We start from the raw sequence: 14,025 nt of genomic DNA on the forward strand, positions 1-14,025 counted from the left end.
AGTATCTTTCGGCTAGGTGTGGTAGTTCATGCCTGTAATCCCAGCACTTTGGGAGGCCAAGGTGGGTGGATCACAAGGTCAGGAGTCCAAGATCATTCCTGGCCAACATGGTGAAACTCCATCTCCACTTAAAAATACAAAAATTATCAGGGTGCAATGATACACACCTATAATCCTAGCTACTTGGGAGGCTGAGGCAGGAGAACTGCTTGAACCAAGGAGGCAGATGTTGTGGTGAGCCGAGGTCGCTTCACTGCACTCCAGCCTGGGTAACAGAGCGAGACTCTGTCTCAAAACAAACAACAACAACAACAACAATCCCAGTATCTTTCAAAGAACAAGGTTTTAAATTTCATTGAAGCATAATTTACCAGATTTTCTTTTATGGATGGTGTTTTAGTGTTATATACTAAAGCCTTTGCTTAAATTTAACAAGAATTTCTCCTAAGCTTTTTTCTATACTTTTTCTAATTTTATATTTTATATTTAGGTTTATGATTCATTTTGAATTCATTTTTAAGAGTGAGATGTAGATATATTGCATTATTTCAAAACCATTGTAGAAACAAGTATGCCTTTGCACTTTTGTCGAAATTCAACTGATCATTTTTGTGTGGGTCTACTTTTGGATGCTCCATATTATTCCACTGATCTTTGTGTCTACACTTTCACCAATATGGTAGTGTCCTGATTGCTGTAGAATTATAATACGTCTTAAAATCAGGTGGTATGAGTCCTCTAACTTCATTCTTTGTTTAAAAAACTGTTTTTGCCAATTTGTATACATTTTAGAATGCGCTTGTTAATTTCTACAAAATTTATTTTGGAATTTTGATTAAGATTGTGTTAAATCTATGGATAAATTTAAGAAGATTGACTCTTATTTATTTATTTATTTATTTATTTATTTATTTTGAGTGGAATCTCGCTCTGTTGCTAGGCTAGAGTGCAATGGTGTGAACTCGGCTCACTGCAATTTCCACCTCCTGGGTTCAAGCGATTCTTGTGCCTCAGCCTCCTAAGTAGCTGTAGTTATAGGCACGCTGTACCACACCCAGCTAATTTTTGTACCTTTAGTAGAGATGGAGTTTTACCATGTAGTTTTATTTTCTTATACTATTTTGGTATCAGATTTGTGTTAGTTTCATAAAATGAGTTAGGAAGCATTTCTCCCTTTTGAATTTTTAGGGATAAATTGTGTAGATATTTTCCTTCAGTATTTGGTAGAATTTTCCAGTGAAACCATCTGGACTTGGAATTTCCTTTGTTGGAAATTTTTAGCTAAGAATTCTATTTTTTTAAAAGAATGTGGAACTATTCAGGTTATGTATTTTTTCTTGAGTGACTTTTGATAGTGTCTTTTGAAAATTTATCTATTTTATTTAAAGTTGTTGAATTTACAGGCAGAGTTATTAACAGTATTTCCTTATGATCCTTCTAATATCTGTAGTGTCTGTAGGAAAATCACCTCTTTCATTACTACTCTTGGCAAGTTGTGTCCTTTCTCTCTCATCCTTTCTTTCTCTCCCTCTCTCCCTCCCTCCCTCTCCACAATATCACTTCTTCCATACTCCCTCTTTTGGTTAGCCTGGATAGAAGTTTATCAATTATATTGATCTTTCCAAAGAAATAATTTTTGGTTTCATTGATTTTGTTATCTTGTCCTGTTTTTGATATATCTCCATATTTGATTTCAGGTATTTTTATTCTTATCTTTATTATTTTCTTCCCTGTGTTTGCTTTTTGTATAGTTTGCTCTTATTTTTCTAGTTTCTTAGGTGAAATCTTAGATTATTTACTTGAGAGCATTCTAGCATTTAGAAAATGTAACTCTATACAATTTCCTCTAAGCACTGCTTTACCTGAATCCACAAAATTCAATCTACTTTACTTTCACTTTCATTTACTTCAAAACATTTTATTATTTCCTTTGAGATGTCCTTTTTGACTCATGGGTTATTTAAAAGCATGTTTTAAGTTTCCAAAATTTGATAATTTTCCAGATATCTGCTACTGATTTCCATATGGTCAGAGAACATACTTTTAATGATTTGAACCCTTTTAAATGTGTTGAAATTCATTTCATGGCCCAGTATATGATCTGTCTTGGTGAATGATCCAAATGCACTTAAAGCAAATATATATATTTTGCAGTTGTTATTTGGAGTTTTTTTTACAGATGTCATTTGGTCAAATTGTTTAATAGTGTTTTGAGTCTTCTATAGCCTTGCCATTTTCTACTTGTTCTATTGATTAGTGAAAGAGGAGCATTAAAAGTCTCCAACTGTAACTGAAGATTTGTCTACCTTTCCTTTCTGCTTTTGCTTCATGTATTCTGAAGCTCGATTTGAGATATATGTGTATTTAGAATTTTTATATATTTTTGGTGAATTGGCCCATTTATAACTACATAATTTCCTCTTTATCATGGGTAATTCTTCTTCTTCCAAAGTCTACTTTTTCTACTGTTAATATAATATGCCAGCTTTCTTTTGATTGCCATGTGTATACTGTATCTTTCCTCACTCTTTTACTTTTAACCTATCTATATCATTAGGTTTAATGTGAGCTTCTTGTAAATAGCATATAGGTGGGACTTTACAACATTCAAACTGGATTGATAGTTCTTTCAGCATTAAAAAAAATATTGAGATATTGTTCCAGTCTCTTCTGGTTTACATGATATCTGATGAGAAATCTAAAGTCATCCAAATCACTTTCCACTCTGTGTAATGTGCTGATTTTCTAAGGTGCCTTTCAAGACTTTTTCCTTTATATTTGGTTTTCATCAGTTTGATCACTTTTTTTCCCCAGTGGTCACCCCTTTCCTGTCCCTCTGGCAGGAATCGAGGTGGGAGTTTCTCCTGCAGCTTTTCCAGTCCACGTCCACTTCACAGTTTCCAGAGCTGCTCTTTCCTGGAGTATAAGCCAGGAGATGCTCACTGCCATAGTAACTATCCCTTGAGTTTTGATTTCTCTCTTCAATTTTCCTGATATAATTTATTTTTCAGAGTCCTTATATGTTTGCATCATGATTCTGTCCAGGGTTGCTAGTTACGATGAGTGGGAGAAATAGGGTGGAGTGTGCTTACTTAGCCAGAACAAGCAGCTGGAAGAGTGACTTTCAGTGAACCTGAAAAGAAGGAACGTAAATCTCCATGGCTTGGAGTGGAGAGAATATGTAAAATAGTAAGACAAGGGCCTAATCCCCAACCCCTGGTCAGGAACTGGTAAAGGAGACCTATTAATTTGACCAGAGATGCTTTTAGGGTCTGTGGATGGATACAGGGTGCTGTAAGTGGCTAGTACCTTTCAGCCAAGAACTAGAGCCTGAAAATGTCTGTCTCTCTGATTCACCACTCCCCTGTCTTTGGGTACCTGATAAACAACTTTATACGTGAAGCATTCACTGCAGTGAGTATCAGAGTATAAACAAAAGGGTTTGGAATTGAGATGACACATTTTGTTTAATATAACATGGAAAAAATAGAAGGTAACAGACAAGATGATTGTAATTGTGTTTCATGTTTTCTGTGATTGCATCTGGATGAATAATAAGCAATAAATGGACAGAGTTGTCTAAAAATTAAATTGCTCATGTTGGGGGAGTGAAGGAAATGAGGTTGTGAGTGTCTTTTTGTTTTATTTTTCAAAAATTTCCTTATGTGGCTGCTATGGCTTGAATGTCCACTCTAAAAGTCATGTTGAAAGTTAATCCCCAACGTGGCAGCATTGAGAAGTGGAGTCTTTAAAAGGTAATTGGGTCACGAGAGCCCATATGAATTAATGAATTAATGAGTGAATGAATTACTGTGTTACCATGGGAGTGGAACTGGTGGTTTTATGAAAAGAAGAGAGACCCCAGTGAACACAGTTAGCCCTCTCACCATGTGATTCCCCGTGCCACCTCAGGACTGTAGAGACCCCACCCATAAGAAGGCCCTCATCAGATGTCCCCTTGACCTTGAACTCTTCAGCCTCAATAGAAAATGGAGTAAGAATGGCTCTATGAGCTTTTCAAATGTAATATAACATGTAAGAATAATTCCTGGACTATTGCCTGATAGTCATATTTTTCCCCATTCTATTTCTGTTACTTATTTGGGAAGGTTTTCCTGATTCTCACCTCTCACCCCAACCATCCCTGTTGCATATTCCTATATCACTGAATTGATGACACTTTAGTGTACTGTAAAGTACAATAACGATGACAACTTTACAGTTAATGCTTTGATTTTCTGTCTTCTCTGGTAGACATGGGCTTTTGCAGGTGAGACTAGCGTATTTTCTTGCTTACTGATACATCTTTAGTACATAGCTAGTGCCTGGTCTATGGTAGGTATCTAGTAAATATTTATTGCCTAACTACTCAAGTCTCCAAACAAAAGAGAACACCAAAAAGTGAAGATTTTTATTTTACATTGCATGTGGTTCCTTTGGTCTCAGGCACTTTTGGAACCCACACCTCACTTTCTCTTTGTCTTGACAGACACTGTCCAAATTTTTGAGCCAACCCAAAGCTGGATGGCACGTTGCCTTGAGTTGGCAATTAACCAAAGGGAAGGCCCAATGATGAAAGAATACTCCACAGAAAAGGAAGCTCAGAACTCGAGTTTTGGCTAACGCTGCCATTGTCAAGAATGATCTGAGGAAACCCAAGGGATTATGGCTGAAAGGATAAGTCCTTTCTGTCCCTACTCCTATGAGATACCAAATTCAAACACACTGGTGCTAATTCAAGTGCACTTTAATTCACTGTAGGGCACTTTGTTTTAGAAGCAAGTACAGGAAATCAACCAAAATACAAGCCACACATTACAATGGCAGGCTGCAAATGGTTCTGACCCAGACAACTCTAGCATGTAAGAGTTAGAAGAGCCCTTCAACATATCTATTCCAAACACCTTCCTCCAAAGTTGATACAGATTTTCTTAGCAACAGTCAAGATGAGAAATCACCCAGTCTTCACCTGAGCACTTAGAGTGATGGTGAACTTCCCATCTTTTAAGACAGCTCATTATCTTTCTAGAGAAATCTCTTCTAGACTTGGTAAACATGAGGTCTATATGCTGACACTCTTGGCCACACACTTGTGGCAGGAATCACCAATTAATCACAATGTTTTTTTTTCCTCCTACCAAGCTTTAGAATCATTCTCAATGTTGTTTTTCATTTGGCTAGAGGTCAGTCCCTGCCGCAGTTACTGGAAGTTAAGTCTTCCACACATTGCTCTTCTTCATGTTCTCTGTGAGCACACAGGACTCTAATAGTCTCGGGCGAGGACGGCGTCAGCCCTGAAGTCTTGAGCCCATTCCTGGAACACAGTTCGGGAAAGACAAAATCTGCAGGCTGGTGAGTTGGTATTAGGTTCTCCAAAGCCTGAGATTTAAGGCCAGATATTGGAAAAGGCATTTCTTAGGCACTATGAACAATCTTTCTACTGAAGTCCGAAAGCCTATATCTGGGATGAAAGCCTAGGGTCATTGGGGCACTGGGACTCAAGCTGAGGACAGGTCAAGTTTGCTTGTAGTAAAGCTGAAACTAGAACCTCAATCTGTGGTTTCCAATCCATTGAGTCCACTGTCAGACCAAATGGTTTTTTTTTTTTTTTTTTTTTGATAAAGCATTAACATACTATTTCCCCAATTTCATTTTGAAATCATGGGTTGAGTCATGATGAAGGCAGATCATCAACCTACATGGAAGAACATTGGGTCTACTGAAACATAGTGATTCCTTGCAGCTTCCAGAAGAGTTTGGGAGATTCAGTTGTGAATAATGCTAACACAGTTGCAATGTTAGATTAGTGCAGGTTTACCTGTAAATACTTAATAATATAAAAGACTTGCATAGCTTCGATTCATTTAGGCCTCCCAATAATGGTTAAATTTTTAGTTTCCTGAAAGGTGAGATCATCCATTTAGACCATCCTGTTTTTGACGTAATTGTCCAACGTGGAGGAGAAATCTGGTTCAGGCCTTCCGTTTGTCTTATCATCAGTGACAGCTGGGTCAATTTTCTCTTCTGGTGGGTGTGCTTTGTTCCTTTTGGAAAATGCCTGGCTGATTTCTGCATGCGTTCTGTTTTTGGTCTCAGGCAAGACAAAGTATAGGTACGTAGCACCTGTGATACAAATTGTAGCAAAGACTAGGAAACAGTAGGTGTCCAGACTTCTCTGTGGAAAAGGCAGAGACACAAACCATCAAATAGGCAGTCAGTAAACTTGCTGTTAAACCATCTCTACACACATCTTTTAAATAGCTCCATATTCATATACCAACACTCCTAGACAAAACACCATGTGTGATGCTGGCTCTCCAAGGCAAATGTGCTCTACGTGGAGTGTTCTCACATGAGGCTTGAATAAATCAGCTTCAAACTCTGGTAGAATCGAGAAAATGGCACTTTTGCTGTTGCTGTTGTTGCAAATTTGGCATTTAAAAGTTAATCATCATGAAGGCAAAATGGAATACTTGCTGAATATTAGCTTAAGCTTATATTTACAATTAACCATATTGTCTCCTTGCTTCTGCTGTACATGTGAGGCAAGAACGACATCAAAAGGGAAGAGAAATGCCCCAGTTCATAAGACGAATGTGGAGCATAGACTAGGCCAAGATAATGCCAGGTTTTCTGATATGTAAATGGTCTAACTCACTAATTGATACTCGGAGACAGCTTTGCACAAATAAGAGAGACAAGAAAAAATAGAAACATTTGCTGCAATCACTCTGTTTCATGCACCCTGATTAGTGCTTGGACTAGAATAACCCTGCCTACTGCACTAGACCTTGAGCTTTTCAGTGACTTCGTCACCTCTGTAGCTCTTGCGCCTTATAGGACACACTCAAGAAATGTTTTTTGGAATAAAAGACTTGAACTTCTAGCATGAAGCAATCCTTCTGCCTTGGTCTCCCAGGTACTGGGATTATAGGTGTGAGCCACCACTCGAGAAATAAAAGACTTTCTGGGCACCAGCAATCAGGATTGTGACTACTATATGCAACAAACATCTACTGATCCAAAGATAAGGTGACACTGTCTTTGAATGATACTTCCCAAGAAGCAATATCCAGACTTTAGTCAACTCCATTCTGTCCTTTGATTTGGTACACATTTAGTTTTGGAGAATGGCAGAGTGCTTAAACCTTGATCTCTGGATCGCAACCTATATCTACTGTTTACTAAATCTGAGACTCTTTGTGCCTCCATTTTCCTGATCGAATGGTACATGTAGGGTTGTTTTACGAATTAAATGAGATATTTCCTTTAAAGTGCCACATGCGGTAAATGTACCACACCTGGGGGTGCTTAGCTCTGAGACTGTGCCTTCTGCTAATACAAAGACTTCAAGAGCAATGTGGAGAAGGCGGCGTGTATGGGCTCTGCAGCCAGTCGAGTGGGATTCAAATCCTGATCCCATTACTCACATGTTGTTCTAACACTTAGGATTAAATCAGCCATTTAAGACAGAACTTCAATCCACTGAGCATCTGTTTCCTGTTTGCAACATGGTGATATATACCCACATACTGTTTTGAAGATGAAATGAGATACATCCAATTTTGTATTCAACATCCTCCACTCCCCCACCTGCATGCTGAATGGACATCTGACTTATCAAGTCCAAAGTGGTGCCTCTAAAACTGTGCCTGCTCTATTCTTCCTCGTCTCTGCTGATGGCCCCTCCATCCTTCTGACTGATTCAAACAAAAACACTTGGAGGCAGGTTGAGCTTCTCTCTCTCTCTCTCCCCCTCCACCACCCCTCCATCTCTCTGTGTCTCTCTCTCTTCCACCCACAGCTGCTCCATCAGGAAATCATGTTGTTCCACCTTGAAATACAATCCAAATCTGAGGGTTTGTCACCACTTCTGCTGCAACCCAATTTTGATGCAATTCACCATCATGTTTTGCTTGGATTTTTGCAATAGCTTGTCAACTGATTTCCCAGCTTTTCATTTTAAACATAATCTTAAGATTATTCTTAAGAGACGAGCCAGAGTGATCCTGTTAAAGAACAAAACTGGTCACTCCTCTGCTCAAAACCCACCATGACTTCCTAAGCCACCTGGAGGAAAGCCAAGTCTGAGCATGGCCTCCAAGGCCGCCGACCCTGGTTCTCTCGTATTTCTCTGATCTCACTCTCCTCACTTTCTCTGCCCCAGCTCCACTGCCTTCATGATCTCCCTCCAGAATTGGCCTCAGGATCTTTGCACATGCTGTTCGCTTTTGCTAGAATAATCTTCTTTTAGGCCTCTGGATGTCCTGCTTTCTTACTCCTCTTCATCTGACTTAACGGTCATTTTCTCAGAGAGGTTCTCTTTGACTCTCATTTCTAAATAGCCCCTCCCAGCCCCACTTCCTTGCTCTTCAAAAACACTCACCACTATGCAGGATTATGCTGTGCAATTGCCTGTTTGTTAACTCTCTCCCTACCAAGAGGTAGCTATTTGAGGGCAGGAGTCATCATTTTTCTTGTATTCCCAGAGCCTGTAAAGTGTCTGATATACAGTAGATGCTCTGAGTATCTTACTGAGTACATGGATGAACTGAGCCTCAGAAAGGCTTCCTGCCCTATCTCAGGCTACATGTGGGGCTGCCTAGGACCTGTCTGACACCCACACAGCTGCCTCTTGCTTGGCTTTCTTTTTCCAAGGGACCCGATGGGTGTCACGAGAATTATTCTCACAGTTTCACAAAATTCAACCAAAAACACACAGCTCAGCCCGGCATGGTGGCTCACGCCCATAATCCCAGCACTTTGGGAGGCTGAGGCAGGTGGATCACTTGAGGTCAGGAGTTCAAGACCAGCCTGGCCAACATGGTGAAAGCCCATCTCTAGTAAAAATACAAAAATTAGCTGGGTGTGGTGGCAGGCACTTGTAATCCCAGCTACTTGGGAGGCTGAGGCAGGAGAATTGTTTGGACCTGGGAGGTGGAGTTTGCAGTGAGCTGAGATAGCACCACCACACTCCAGCCTGGGCCACAGAGTGAGACTCCACTTCAAGAAAAAAAAAAAAAAAAGAACACGTGTCTGCTGCAGCCATTTTGGGAAGGAACACTTGCTCTCTCCCTCAGGAGTGTCAGGAGCAAAGTTGTAAGATGGTCAGGGTGAGGCTTCACCTCCTTGGCCCACAGAGGAGAAGTTCTGTTTGGTCCCCACTATGGTCTGACTGTGTCCCCTAAGATTCATGTGTTAGGACTTAAATCCCAATGTGATAGTGTTAAAAGGTGGGGGCTTGAGGAGGTTGCTATGGACCTTGTGAAAGGGCTGGAGGGAATGAGTCAGGCCCTTTTTGCTCTTCTTGCATCTGAAGACGCAGCAACAAGATGCCATCTTGGAAGCAGAGAGCAGCCCTCACCAGACACGGATTCTGCTGGTGCCTGAGACTGCCCAGCCCCCAGAACTGTGAGGAAATCAATTCTGCGTTTATAAATTATCCAGTTTGTGGTATTTTGTGATAGCAGCACAAAAGGAATCAGAGAGTCCCCGCCCCTTGGAGATTATTGCCCTTCTGTGGGGCCTGGAGCCTTCAGGAGGCACATGCTGTGATGGTTAATATTGAGAGTCAACTTGATTGTACTGAAGGATGCAAAGGATTGTTTCTGGGTGTGTCTGCAAGGGTGCTGCCAAAGGAATCAGTGGGCTAGGAGAAGCAGACCCACTTCAGTCATCTGCCAGAACCACCTAATCAGCTGCCAGCACTGCTAGAATAAAAGGGTGGAGGAACGTGGAAGGACTCCTGGCTGAGTCTTCTGGCCTCCATCTTTCTTCTGTGCTGGATGCTTCCTGCCCTCAAACATCGGACTCCATGTTCTTCAGCATTTGGACTCTTGAATCTACACCAGTGGTCTGCCAGGGGCTCTTGGGCCTTCAGCCACAGACTGAGGCTGCACTGCTGGCTTCCCCACTTTTGAGGTTTTGGGACTCAGACTGGCTTCCGTGCTCCTCAGCTTACAGACAGCCTATTGTGGGACTTCACCTTGTGATCATGTGAGTAATAAACTGCCCTTCATATATGCATGTATCCTATCAGTGTTGTCCCTCCAGAGAACCCTAATACCCATGTTCACTGCCTTCCCTGTCTTGCACACAAAATTAGGAGCCACAATCCTAATCCCTAGCTCTGCAGACAATGGCTCTTAATAAGGGACCTTGGTAGCAAGGTGTTATGAGTCTGGCTTAAGGAGGAAGAGAAAGGAAGGAACTTAACACAATGAAGATTTACTCTGATCAGTTATGGAGCCGGATCTTCCGTGTGCAGGCTTATTTGTTGCCTCTGAGAAACAGATCTATTTGATTTCTCTTTACAGAATAGAAGATCAAAATGGAGTGAGGTCATGCTACTTGCCCAGGGTCATGCCATTAGGAAGTGGCAGAGCCGGGAGTAAAACTCGCCTGAGCCGCACGGTCTCCTGTTGGAACAGGGCTTGGGCTGGAGAGAAGAGAATACGAGGCTAATGATAAGAGCAGGAACTGCTTGTGGATCACTAACGGTGTTGCCTGCTATTGACTAACTTAATGTTCACACTAACTCTAAGGTGTAGCTGCTATTATAGAGGAAGCCACCGAGAGGGCAAAGTTATTGGTCCAGTTTTTCTGGGCTGTGAGGCAAAGGGAAGTCTTGTATCTGGCAATGTGACCCCAGAGCCTGTGTTTGTCATGTTGTGGTCACTGTTGAGAAAGTAAGGACAAGAGAGAAAGTCAGGAGAGTCCTGGCCACAGAGTCAATGGGGGGAAAAAAACCCCAAATCCTCAGTCTACTCAAATAAATGAGATTTAAACAAAAATCAGGGCCAGAGCTGGACAAAGACTGATGGAATAATATGGAGAAGAGGAGTAAAATGGCTTTGGGGTTGTCCCCAAGTCTTCCTGGCTAGGATCTGGAATTTACCCAGGATGTTTATTGGTATCTGCTAGAAATAATTTCATTCCAGGGATCACACGACAATCTGGTGTTACTGCAAGTGTGTGATTGAATTTAATCCGAGAAGAGAAATGCATCTTTAAGCACCTCTTGTATACCAGCAATATGACAGACATTATATCATCTGATGCCTATAGTCCACACTGCAATAGCGCTATTTATATGTTCATTTAAAAAAAGATGAGGTTGGGTATTAGAGAGGTTCTGGAACACGTCCAAGGCAAGTGAGGGAAAAACAGGAGAGTCAGGACTCACACCAAAGTGAACCTGACTAGTGGCTCACGCTTACCCCACGATCCACTGCGATTCTATCACTATGTGTGTATGTCAAGGGTGGAGGAGGAATGATCCTTTAGCATCCCCCACAGCACCTGGGAGGCAGGTCTCTATACCATTCTCTTACATGTGAGAAAATAGGATGAGAAAGGGAAAGTTATTTGCCTGAGGTTACCAGCTGGTAAGGGCCGTGTCTGGATTTGAACACAGGTGGGGCTGATCTGGAGGCCGTTGGCTCACTTCTGTACCTGCCTCCCTTGTGCAGATTCAGGACGTGTGTGTCACTTTCTTCCTGTCTCCTCTTCTACTTTAAAGTGACTGAGCAAGCCACTTTCTGCCCAGCCGCTGAACAGTAAGTTACTGGACCATTCCTCAGCTGATGCTACGTAGGAGGGTCTACGTAGTGCCTTATAGCCAGGAGCTGTTACTCAGCATGTCTGTAGTTTGAAGGACCCTGCCTCCCAACAGACCTCGACTCAAGATCTGGCTCCATCAAGCACTCACCCCTCACACAACCCTGGGAAGTACCCCACTGTTTGGGCCTTATTTTTTCCATTGGTTCAAGATTTTCTGTGAAAATACTTTTACATTCATAAAGCTTAGCTGATAAATGAACAAACTGATAAATCTGGTTACTTAAAGATTAAGAATATCTTTTCATCAAAAGGCACTGTACAGAGTACAAAAGGAGAGGAGCTATTGTGATACATGACTAACAAATAATTAGTATTCCAAATTAAAATACGACACTCAACAACAACTCTTAGGAGTCACTAAGAAAAAGCCTACTGGAAAAAGGGAAGAATGGCCAAGGAGGCGATTCACAGAGGGGAATACAAATGGCAGATAAGCAGATGAAGAAGTGCGCAGATTACAGTGGCTCACACCTGTAGTCCCGGAACTTTAAGAGGCTGAGGTGGGCAGATCACCTGAGGTCAGAAGTTCAAGACCAGCCTGGCCGACATGGTGAAACTTTGTCTCTACGAAAATTACAAAAATTAGCCGGGCATCGTGGCACACACCTGTAGTAACAGCTACTTGGGAGGCTGAGGCAGGAGAATCACTTGAAGCCAGGAGGTTGCAGTGAGCCGAGATCATGCCACTGCAATCACATCTATCAGACTTACAAAAATGTAAAATGTCTGACACAGAAGAGGAATACAAATGGCAAAGAAGCTTATGAAAAAGTACTAATTGTTCTTAGTAATTCAGGCTTATACAAGTTAAAATCTTAAATGATATACCATTTTACATCTATCAGACTGACAAAAATGTAAAATGTCTGACGACAATACCAAATGCTGATGAGTAGTATGACTTTCTACACCTACCGGGGAGGCTGGAACTAGCTACCACTGCTTTGGAAAACAACTTGGCACTACCAAGCAGAGACGAAGTTGTGTGTGTCCTGTGACCCCACATTGATACTCCTGAGTGTATATATTCCAGAGCTGTGCTATTTAAATTCAAACCAATTAAAATCAAGCATTCATTTCCTCAGTAGCAGTAGCCACATTTTGGATGTTCAATAGTGGCACATGGCAGGAAGCTTCCTCCTTGCAAAGCTCAGACAGAAAATACTGGCATCAGCACATAATCCCTTGCATGTTGTACACGGATGTTCAAAGCAACAGTTTCTAGAGCAAGACAACTGGAAACAGCTTGGATGCTTGTGGATATGGGAATCGATAAATCAACGGGGATGCATTCATCTAAAGGAGTACTATAGATCAGAGAAACCAGTAAACAACAGTTACACATTTCAACATGACAACTCTCAACAATATATGTTGAGTAAAAAAACAAGGCACAAAAAGTATCTTCAGGATGATGTTCTATATAAATATGCAAATTATGCAAACCAAAACACTAGATTCTTAAGGGATGCATTCATATAAGGATGAGATAATTAAGAAAACTCAGAGAATTATTAACACAAGATTACTGCTAGTAATCACCCCTGGGATCAGCAAGAGGCACACGTGGTATTTCAATAGCTTCAGTTGGTTGAGAAGGTACACTGATTTTTTCCTACTATTTATATATATAATGTATTCCATAAATACAATAATAAAAATGTTCTGAGGAGGAGGTGGAGCAAGATACCTGAGTAGAATGCTCCAGCAATTGTCCTCTTTGCAAGAATACCAAATTGAACTATCCACACAAAATATCACTTTCCTTAAGAACCAAAAGTCAAGTGAGTAATCATAGTACCTGGTTTTAACATCATGTCAGGAAAGAGGCAGTAAAGTGGGTAGAAAAGACAGTCTTGGGTTGTCAAGACTTCCCCTATCCCTGGGCAGCACCATGTGGTGCAGAGAGAGAATCTGTGCATCTGGGGCAGGGAGGGTGGAGTGACTGTGGGACTTTGAGTTGGAACTCTATGCTGCCTGTCAGAATGGAAAGCAATACAGGGCAGAATTTGGTTGGCATCCTCCAAAGGAATATTTAGAACAGCCAAGCCAGTTGAAATCTGAGTTCCAGCTAGTCCCACCAGTATGGGATAAAGTGCCCTGGGATTCTAAATAAACTTGAAAAGTGATCTAGGCCACATGGACTGCAATTTCTAGGCAAGTCCTGGTGCTGTGCTGGACTTGGAGCCAGTGGACTTAGGGTGTACTCAGCCTAGTAAGACAACAGCTGGGGTGGCCAAAGGAATGTTTCTATCACTCCTCCTCCAAACCCAGGCAGCATAGCTCACAGCTCCAGCAATAGAGGGAACACTAAAGAGGGATTATCTTATAACTTGGATACCAGCTCATCCGCAGTAGAATATGGTACCAGGCAGAGTCCTGAGGCTCCCATTCCAGGCCCTA

The 14,025-nt window shown here is 41.4% G+C and overlaps 1 protein-coding gene across 2 annotated transcripts in view; it reads right to left on the reverse strand.

Moving 5' to 3' along the window:
- Positions 1–3,461: 3,461 nt before the first annotated feature.
- SLC2A9 (solute carrier family 2 member 9) overlaps positions 3,462–14,025 on the reverse strand; it is a 238,334-nt gene continuing 227,770 nt past the window's right edge. The window contains exon 12 of one of the 2 annotated variants that reach the window (XM_074395890.1): positions 3,462–6,175. In XM_074395890.1, the coding sequence (XP_074251991.1) occupies positions 5,921–6,175 (255 nt within the window). In that variant the 3' untranslated portion in view covers positions 3,462–5,920. The remainder of the gene's footprint in view (positions 6,176–14,025) is intronic. The other variant, XM_003934679.4, reaches the window with a different exon arrangement.

Source organism: Saimiri boliviensis, chromosome 3, assembly GCF_048565385.1.
Source record: "Saimiri boliviensis isolate mSaiBol1 chromosome 3, mSaiBol1.pri, whole genome shotgun sequence".
Taxonomy (NCBI): Eukaryota; Metazoa; Chordata; class Mammalia; order Primates; family Cebidae; genus Saimiri; species Saimiri boliviensis.